This window comes from Rattus rattus, chromosome X (genome assembly GCF_011064425.1).
Source record: "Rattus rattus isolate New Zealand chromosome X, Rrattus_CSIRO_v1, whole genome shotgun sequence".
Lineage (NCBI taxonomy): Eukaryota > Metazoa > Chordata > Mammalia > Rodentia > Muridae > Rattus > Rattus rattus.
The window spans coordinates 80,283,585-80,294,409 of NC_046172.1; the positions used below are offsets into that span (position 1 = coordinate 80,283,585).

Below are 10,825 nucleotides of genomic sequence, written 5' to 3' on the forward strand. Positions count from 1 at the left end.
GCCTTTGTTTTGGCATATTCAACAAAACATCTTCTGATCTTCTTGCATTATGTTGGGTAATCAATCTTCTGCTTGGTTAAGGGAGGCCACATGGGGAACTGGTGGAGGAAGATATTTGTGGCTCGCATATGATTCTCTATGGTTGGTGGCTTCAAGAACTCCCTCACCTGCCTCTCTTCAACAAAGTTGGCACCTTTTGTAGGGGGACCAGGATGAAGAACTTTGCCCTTGGACTGGTTTGCCAGTCCTGGGACTCTGCCTGGCAGTCAGGAAATTTTTCCTTCTGATTTGGGAGTATATAACTTCACCACCCATTGATCCTAGACAGTCCAATAATAATCCCTTGATCAATGGATGCTTTGTATAGCGGGAATAAAGTGGCTGCACTGATTCTTATCATGGCGATGCTACTTGGTGGAAAGGGCAAAGACGTTATCATTTTCCTGGACATGGAATAACCACCCTTCCACCTCTGTTTGACAGCTACTCATATAAAATAGAACCCTTACTGGCATTTGGTTTAACCTCAAGTTCGGGTTTGTGTCTGGCCGCCATTTCAGTGGATTGTAAGTGTCGCCACTAAAGTTTCTAAATTGAATCTGTACAGACGTGTCTAAGGCTGGCGTTCCCTGTGCTGGGATGCTAGCCAATATTCCATAGCGAAGTTACCTTGCATGCCTCATGTATCCCAGTCCCTGTTGAGACCCGGACCCTGACCTTATTTAGAAGAAAGAGATTTTGGTATTTCTGCAATTATTGTTGACATTTATTACTATAATGGGTGTTGCTGGCCCGGTTACTGCTCCCCGGCATTACTCACAACCCAGTACAGACAACCTGTAAAACTATCAATGATTTATCGGCACCTTCTCTGTGGTTTGGACAGACAAGTTTCAAGCACTCAGATACAAGGAGGCCCCATGCTTGTTAACAATGTATAGATTCATCCAAGAGCAGCCAGACACCCCATGGCAACTGGTCTAGCTTGGCTGTGAAAACAAAGCCCTCGGCCTTTTAAAGTCACATCTATACAGTATGAACAATTACTAAAGCTGCCAATTTGTTCCAAAAACCTTTCACAGCATTTGTTACAGAATTGGACCTCGGATTTTGAGCAGACACTTAGGAATTGAGAGCGCCATCTTCAAAGTAAACTCCTACCTGACTGGATCTGTCTTTTGACAGAAGGATTGTCATCCTGATACCTCAGCAGTCTCTTATTTTAAGGAATGGGTGGGGGTGGACTTTTGGAGCAGTCCTGTGGGTTAGTGTTAAAGCCTCTGGTTGCTTTGCAAATTGAGATTTCAAACAAAGAGGGACAAATTGACGCCCAGGGGCTTGTAGCCCTTGAACAAGGAGCCGCCAGCCAATTTGGTTGACCATGTTCACACAATAGGCTCAGGGTGGACAGCTCTTGCACCTCCTAGAACCCTCGGTTATTGTATAGGATTAGAGAGTCCGGCTTGAGCAGCCCATGAGGAGTGACGAAAGCTGAGTACGACAGGAAGTTCTACCAAACACGCCTCCCTGGAAGGCATGTCATATTACATGAGGGTATCTGCCCCAGTTTTCCCTCCTCAAAAATGGCAGTGGGACGGGCGGGAGGCCCTGGGTCTCAACAAACAGCTTAAGGGCATCTCTCTTGTACAGGTTCACCAACTTTGTGCAGAGGATGTGACTCTGCCTTCACCCCTCCCATTTATGGGGTGTCCTATTTGCTTAAAAAACAGAACAGGGGAGATGTGGAGGGCTGCCCTCACATTCTCCATTGTATGATGGTGCGATATCCGCAGGGATGCACCTAGTAAAAGGGCAATACGCAGCGCCTGAAGCAAATTCCTCACTCAGGGGACACGTATATATGAAATGCCATCTGATGTTTGGTTGCGACCAGCCAGAGAGTAACCGTCTCTAGTGAGATAGTTTCCTATATAAGATGGTTTTTTTCCTTACTTGGGGTCTCTGTATTGTAGCTTTATACTCTGTTTCAAGAAGGATCCTTTGTGTCCTCCCGACTTGTTCTGTATGTATGAAGCGTGGACAGAACCAGCCCAAATCCTTCATAAAAATTTTAACCCACTGGGACCAAGCATTCAAATACATTAGCTTATAAGGGCCCTTTTATTCAAACCATCACAAAGGATATTTACTATATTACATTAAGCTATTTAAAGATTATCTTCTTGATACTAGCTTTTCATTTCATTCATATGAATAATGTTCTCTAAAATTACATAAAATTATGTTTATTAAAGACAACTGCGATAAGAACTTGAAAATGACTTGTAATGGCTAGCAACTTACCTGTTCTTAGAGATGTATTATTTTACTCTCACAATTCTGCTCTTCTGATGGTAGACACCCAGATGTTTCAGAGCACAAGGTTATGGCATCTTGTGAGAGCCAGTATGAGTACTGTGAGGTCCCAAGACCTGCTTCTTTGGTGCAAGCACCTCATGATGTCATTTTGGCAACTATTCTTAGAACTTGGCTTTCTCTTTATCTATGTAATGTTCCTTCTCTTTCCTCCTTCCTTGATTAAACTAGTATTTAGTGACATTGCAAGACCTAGTAGGAGCCTGCTTGATATCCAGGAAATAGATGTTAATCAGTTTCATTAAAGTAAAAGTTGTTTATGAATTCAAGAGAAATATAACTATAGAAGAAGCTCTACAGCCTTTGGGAAATTCCACTCAATATAAAATTAGATATGGTGATAGTTACATCATCTTGAGAAAGTTTGATATATTATGGTTCATCATTCGTTTGAGCCACTGGCAGATATGAATAAATCTGCAGCTGTTCCCCTAGTCTTAGTCTCAATTTTGTATAATAAAACCGGGCCATTTTTTATCACAAAACTGAGGATAGAATAACATAGAGATAGTTCCTACAAAGTTTCAGTCAATATATGAATCCCTGCACCTCCAAATGATTAAGAGAATTACTTTTAGATGATAGGTTAGTTTAATTCCCAGGAAATGGGAAGTATTAGAAAGTACACAGTATGAACAGACCTTTGCTATATTTTTTAGGATTTGGAAATTTGGAATGTATTCCCAACAAAAGAGAATTATGCATCTATATGTAGCACATGTCTCAAAAGATAGGCCAAGCAGTGACTTTGTAAAAGTGACACTGTCTCTGGTAATGTCTCTGATTGCTATGTATTGCTAACCTCACTGAGTTATTTGTCAGAGATTTTGAAAAAAAAAGTGCTTGCTACAAAAAATCTTACTTTGATAATTTATGAGATCTTTTTGTTGTTCTACATATGTACTTCCTAAATCACAAGAAATGTTTTACACAGAAAAAGAGAGAAGCATTTAACCATACCCCTAGGAGCTCTGTAACCTAACTTCCTTGTATGATTTCAATAAAAGACGGATGAGTCAAGTTTCCAGAGAGACTCCTGAGTTTAGAGCTCACTGCATGAATAGCCTGTCGCATTGTACCCCAGTTAAAAGTTTTTTTTGTATGTGTTTATGCAGCTTGTGTATGTCCAATGTCCAGTGAAGGCAAAATACATTGTTTGCTCTTCTTTAACTGGAGTTATAGATAGTTTTGTGTCACAATATGTATTCTGGGAATTGAACCTATGTCCTCTGGAAGAGCACCCAATGTCCTCAATTGCTGACCATATCTCTAGCCCACATTATAATTTCATAGACTACAATTTTACTAAATGTATATTGTACAAGCTTTCAATTAAACAATATAACTGACTGTTAAATATAAGCATATAAGCAAACAGACTAACTAGCATAATAATACAAGAAAAGACTTACTTATTGTAGGGTTTATAAGAGCAAAAAGTCAGATACACTACTCTAACATTGAGAAGCCTTATATTATTGCTATCACAAACATGGCTATAGGGCATATTCTGTATTTCTCCATTAGTGACCCTTGTCTCCTAAAACAGGAAGAAAATTTCTCTGGTTACTCTTATGCCATAAGTCAAGTGGAAACTTGGGGGCAAGGAATCTGAATATTCTCAGGCAAGAAAGATCCCAGGCAGAAGGAATAAATCATACATATATGGTTATTTTATTTATTTACATTATCCCCCTTCTTGGTTTTCCTTCCACAAACTCCAAATCCCATCCTGTGTCCTGACTTCGACCCCTGATTCTAAGAGAGAGCTCCCCACCCACCTACCCACTCCTGCCTCACTACCCTAGCATTTCCTACACTGGGGCATCAAGCCACCACAGAATCAAGGGCCTCCCCTCCCCATTGATTCTCTATGAGGCAATCCTCTGATTCATATGCAGCTAGAGCCATAGGTCAATACATGTGTACTCTTTGGTTGGTGGTTTAGTTACTGGGAACTCTGGGGTGTGTGGTTAGTCGATATTGATGTTCATCCTATGGATAGCAAATCCCTTCAGCTTCTTCAGTCCTTCAGCTAACTTCTCCATTGTTGTCAAAGTGCTCACTCCAATGGTTGGCTACTAGCATCTGCATCTGTATTGGTAAGGCTCTCGCAGAGCCTTTCAGGAGACAGCAAAATCAGATTCCTGTCACCAAGTACTTCTTGGAATCAGTGGAATAAATAATCTTAATGCACAGCAGTAACCACCTCACAATACACCAACATATGGCATGGGGAATTAGTGCTAGTCTAAATTATTTCTCCCTTAACGATGTGATGTTTTAGCACATTTTGTGAAGCTCAATACATGAGTCAATGAGAGTGACACTGGTGAATCTTGTAACGAATGGAATTTATCTTTAGGTAGAGACATGTTCCATAAGGCTTATTAATATGTCAGGAATGAGTAGGAGACCATTCCTGGAATGATGGATTTACCTTAACATAAAATACTTTTCCTCCCCAATTCCCTGGGCTCTTATGAAATAGTTGTGAACATCACAGGGCCTTCCCAAGTCTGTCTATATTTCTGAGTTCTTACTGGGAAAGTCATAATTATTATTTTTTTCCTTTTGTTTTTTTTTCTTTAGATGCTAGCCAAAATCTAAGTATTTTATAGTCCTATACATAAGCTTCCTTGTTCTTTTTCTCATGGCTGCTACCTTTGGGCTGCCTGCAACAAAGTGACTAACCTCCATGCCAGTTCATCACATACATTCTCCTCCAGTAAATCCCAATCTCCTATTAAATTTACAGTTTGTTTATTCTGGAGTTTTTCCTGTAAAGAGTAATAAACTCTCCTTGAACATTGCTTGAGTCTGTTCTCTGTCCTTGAGAGTTCTTTCTAAAATTCTTCTATTGTAAGACTAAGGACCTTAAGAAAACCTAATTTGTCTAGTATCATATGCTATCTCTGGCAAGGCTCCTGTAGTGGTTGGTTTTATGTGTCAACTTGACATAAACTGAAAGTATCACAGAGAAAGGAGCCTCAGTTGAGGAAATGCCTCCATGAGACCCAGCTGTATGGCATTTTCTCAACTAGTGATCAACAGGGGAGGACCCGGCCCATTGAGGGAGGTGCCATCCCTGGGTTGGTAGTCTTAGATTCTATAAGAGAATAAGACAGTAAGTAATATCTCTCCATGGCATCTATATCAGCTTCTGTTTCCTGCCCTGTGTGAGTTCCAATCCTGACTTCCTTTGGTGATTAACAGCAATGTGAATGTATAAGCTGAATAAAACCTTTCCTCTCCAACTTGCTTCTTGGTCATGATGTTTTGTACAGGAATAAAAAACCTGACTAAGACAACTCTCAAGAAGAATTTGCAAAAACACTTTTTTCTACATTTTAATTACTTAGAGAACTAAGTCCTATTCCTGAATTTCTAGATGACATCAATTTCAAAATAAACATTGTCTTTATTCACAGCAGAATAAGTCACATAGATTCACAAGTAAATCATATTCCTTCTCCTCCTGTAAATCCCAATCTCCTATTAAATTTACAGCTTGTCCATTCCGGAGTTTTTTCTTTAAAAAAATTAATAAATTATCCTCAAACATTGCTTGAGTCTGTTCTCTGTCCTATTCTGAATAGATCACAGGTCTTTTAAGACACGAAATAGTAGTTTTGCTAAGATCATTCTCTGCCCTACTCTAAATTAATCCATATTGTATAAAATATTGCCATTCCAGTCTGTGGCATTGCCCTCAAAGACTATGTTTTTAAAACATGTTTGAGTCTGTTTTAAGGGTAAGTATGACTGAACCACATGGGTAGACCTAAACCTGCAGCATCACTTAGGCCCCACCATCCATTCAGTAAAGATTTTTTAATTGCTTATTTATGTGAGTAGAAAGTTAGCTAACTTACATAATATTTGGAGCAGCTTAGAACTGTGAAGCTATATAAGCATCCTGAAATTCTATCAAGGAAACTCAGCCTTAGAAAACACTAGACACACCAGATTGAGAAGAAGGTCAAACTATCTCACCAAGATTCCATGAAGTGAGGGACATGTAACTACTGTATTGTCATGGATCCACCTCCATCCAGCATTTAATACCAGTAAGAAGATAAAGGACAAGGGATTTCACAATCCCTTGTATTCCTTTGTGCTGATGCAGCAGAATCAACTGTCTACCTTTCTTCAGTTTGTATGTATACACCAGCATATGATCCATTTCTTGCTTTGGATCATGCTCTGTCCTTTTACCTTGATTTCTTCAGAATCATATTTAAAGCAGATAGCAACAAGTTCAATGGGTTGCTCCTCATTTATTTGTCTTGTCAGCTGAATATAAGAACTTGGACTTATATTAGATTGATTCTGACGCATCTGTAATCTACTGCAGTCACTTTAACCTGCATTCATTCTTTAACACACACACACACACACACACACACACACACACATATATATATATATATATATATAGAGAGAGAGAGAGAGAGAAAGAAAAAGATATATTTACTATGTTTTTGATATATGTGGTAATATCCATAAACATGGGTAAAAACATATAATCATTTGCATCAGGTGAGATACCAAGGTAAAGAGAAGACTCTCAGGAATATACATGACTAAAAGTATTTTAGTACTCAGAAATGACCAGTAATTTTATTGAGATCAGTGTATGCCCTACTCTACCCTACTCTACATTACTCATTGATATATAATAGGGAATTTTTTTGAACAATGCATTGTGTGGGCAGTATAGAGGAGGAAACAGCCCAATGACCTTCAATTTTCTTAACAAATTCTGTGTCCTAAAATACTGAACATTTTATCATGACAGAAGTCTACATGATTGTTCTAAACATCCCTTCATGTAGAATGAAATTTTCAACAAACACCCAAAAACGTATCTTAAATATTTTCATTGTAAGAAGATAGTTTCAATTCTTCTTAAATTGAACACACACAAATTGTTCAGTATCCAGCCAACATTTCTTATACTTTTCATAGTCTGTTAATGTGAAATAGTTAATTATGCTTGTAATTATAAATAATAAAATTATATTACTACACTTTTCTGAATTTTTACAGCAATCATGTCTATTAAAATGTAGAAGACAGTTTAAGCATAACCAGTAGGAATGAATATTGATCTGTTCCATTTGTTACAGATGTAAACTTTGTCTTTAAAGATGACATCAATGAAGCAGATTGCCTGAGGTACAACTCAAGTTCCTTCTTTAAATTCTGTGTAATTGATATATAATATGTATATGATATGTAATATCATGATATGTATAAAATATATAATATGATATATAACATGTAATAAAGTGCCCTGGTTATCAGGTACAGGTAGTGTACCTCTTTTTCCACTTAGTTTTAGTTCAGTGTGCTAAGTATAAACTAGTGTTTTTTGATGAGAGGTTGGAAACTTCTTAGCTACTAGTGGATTTGGTTTTTAACTCATGTTCTCTTAAAGAACAGCAAAACTGTAATGACTTTTCTTTACTAACTTTCTACTTTTTCTACATAAATCAGCTCCAGCTGTCAACAATGGGTTAACTAAGAGTAACTATCACAAATTATATCTACAAGCCCCTGTATTTATAAACAGTAAGCACTAACCTATGTTGTTAGGACTTGTGTGAAATTTAATCAAACCTCATTTAGCCTCAAATTACTACTATGTCAGAGATATAGGAATAAATTTTACTGCAGTTAAGCTTTGGTTACGTGAACAATTTCCAGTAGCTGGTATAAAAAGTAATTTCCTACTGATGGCATTAACACAGGGATATGTGCAATTAATCTGTCCATTCACAAACTGTCATAAAATTAGATGTGAAATATATTGAAAATAGTGAAAAAAGGGCATAGACATAATGTTCGTTGCTTTCAATGATGTCTCCTGGGCATTTCTTTTGTTCCTCTGTGACACTATAACACATCTTTGACATCCTTGCATGTTCATAAGCATACACTAGTAACATTAGACAAGTCCAATATCCTTAAAAGTCTATACAAAGAAGGATGCCCAAGGAGAATCAATGGTATTTGATATTTACTAGTTTTTTATTATGAGACATAGTGCTCTGACAGGCAAAACTGATTTAGTACATGTAAAATCCCCTGCCTTGATCAAGCCAGGAAGTGAAGGAGCACAAACCATGGTTTTGGTATCATTTGTTTAATGTACTTGCTCTACTATGCTGAGTGACTAAATACTCAGAAACACAAGCACCCAATAAATCTGAGTGAATTTATTATATTGGTTGGTGTTGGGGAATTCTTCTGTTGAACTCTTAGCACAGTTCATTAATTCTATGCTGTTTGGGCCTCTGAATTTATAAATAAGAGCATCATCAAATTATGGCAGCAGAGCCATATAGTTAAATAATTCTTTCAGTGATTTTTCTTTTGCTTTGAATGAGCAGTAGTCCATGAAAATCAGAAAAAATATGTAGGTGATACTATGGACTGAAAATTCTGCTTGGGATGTGGAAAAAGCAATGTCACTTTTCAGCAACAGATGATTCTTTGTATATGACATTTCAGGTAAAATTGACTGGAATACTCTACAGGATGCTTGAGGGATAAAGGGTGAAATGTAATCAGTTAGGAGATGCAGGTGCAGCAGCTGTTATGTTTACTGTGGTATAAGTGGTAAGAGTTAATAGAAGACAATAAGTTGAACTTGTTTGAAGACAATAGGTGCAAGGTGAGGGAACAAAAATGGAAATAGGGGAGAATCTCAAATATCTACTGTGGTCCAGTGGGCAGGGTTATAGATTCAGAGTCACCAACAGCAGCAGGTAAGTCTGTTAAGGACCTGGGAAGGAGTTGGAGTGTAATTTGCGATCCTGTCATGGGGACTGGACAGATAGATGTGTTGTTATCTTCTATACTTGTGACTCCAAAGGAGATTTGTTGAACACTGATATCAGGGTTGCTGTCTGACATGTCAGATCCAGATTTATTCTTCCAAAATCTGAGGCTTGCGTTTTGTCTTTCATATTCTTGTTGAAGACATCTTACTAGGACAGGGAATGCAAAATCCTTGTGATTTGTGATTTGTCTTTTGATGTTCCACCATTTACTTCGCAGCCATTGTGGTGAACGAACACTCTCCCATCCTTTAGCTAATTCATCCCAGCGAATTTCACTTTCATCAGCTACATCAAGCTCTGCTAGCCTGAGGATGAGAGTGACTTCATCTTTCCTTGTCCATTCAATACCTCCAGTCTGTTTCCAGTTCAGATAATTGAGCCATTTAGCACGACACTGCTTTGCTTGAGCGAGTACCCACTTGTTGAGCCACTGTTGCCCAACACACACCCTGAGGACTTTCTCTCATCCACCTCGTGCCTGTCAACTCATGAACCGGCAGATTCCAAGAATCTGTTCTTCTTCTTCGTCCATTTCCCTGCCAGTATATCTTCATTAATCGCCAATCCATCTTTTGACAGAAGATTTGACTTCTTCCCATGGCCCCTATTGTTATCCAGTCATTGCCATGCTTCTGCCAGAGCTCCTTGAGCTTCTCTATTTCCTCAGGGCTGTACTTACCCACATGGTTCCTGTCATCATACATTCGGATTACTCTTCTATAGATTGAAAACAAAGGTCGATTCAGACCAAATGAGATAAACCTGTAGAAATCTTTTCTTTTACCTTTTGACATCTTAAAAATGATTTCTGCAGGATTCTCTACTCCATGTTCCTTCATATACTGTTCAATGTTGCTCATCAAAATATTTGTTTCTTCCTTGGTCCACATCCCCTGCTTCCATTTATGTCCTTGATTAGCTAGAGCATCCTTAACTTTTTACCTGTGAACCATGTTTGGCTAACTATTGACTGTTCCACATTAGCCAATGAAAATACTTCATGTGGACTGACATTCTGTATAATCTGGAATGGCATCATAGATGCTGCAGCAACCTCTTCACCTGCCATTTGTGTGACTGTGCTTGTGACCAAATCAAAGCTCTGCTGTATTTCCTGTAGTGGGAATGCAAGAGCTGATATGCAAGGAGTTGAATCAACTTCTGGAGACAAACAAGGCCTCTTAAACAGAGGTTCAGTATGATTTTCCCTTTCATCAGCCTCATTTTGAAGGCAAGGAATGAGGTTCCTGCCTGTGTCCTCAATAACAAAGACAGATTTCACAACTTGATGTGCTAGTTCCTCAGAAACCTCTTCACATATGCTCATCCTCAAATCTAGTCACAGGCTAGATCAGCTGCTTTCCATACAATCAAGCCTCATTCCTTTAATCTGGATAATATAAAAACGGTGCTATTTGTAGCACTTGCCTGTTTGACATTAGTGAGCACTCATTTAGCTAGAATTGAGAGTCTGATATCCCAGTAAAAATTGCTGGCATTAGTGATGTTGACCTTATCTTTTCTTCTGGTCTAGTTGTCAATGCCCAATGGTAATGTCCTGAGAGTATAGGACAAGTTCAAGTGTCTCTGCAATATTT

At 38.4% G+C, this 10,825-nt stretch overlaps 1 protein-coding gene across 1 annotated transcript; it reads right to left on the bottom strand.

Annotated features, from left to right (window-relative positions):
- Window positions 1-9,099: 9,099 nt before the first annotated feature.
- On the bottom strand, window positions 9,100-10,554 carry LOC116888017 (cyclin-D-binding Myb-like transcription factor 1). The gene is given in 3 exon segments (XM_032889431.1): window positions 9,100-9,630; window positions 9,632-10,161; window positions 10,164-10,554. Coding segments are annotated over 3 exon segments (1,452 nt in total).
- Window positions 10,555-10,825: the final 271 nt, after the last annotated feature.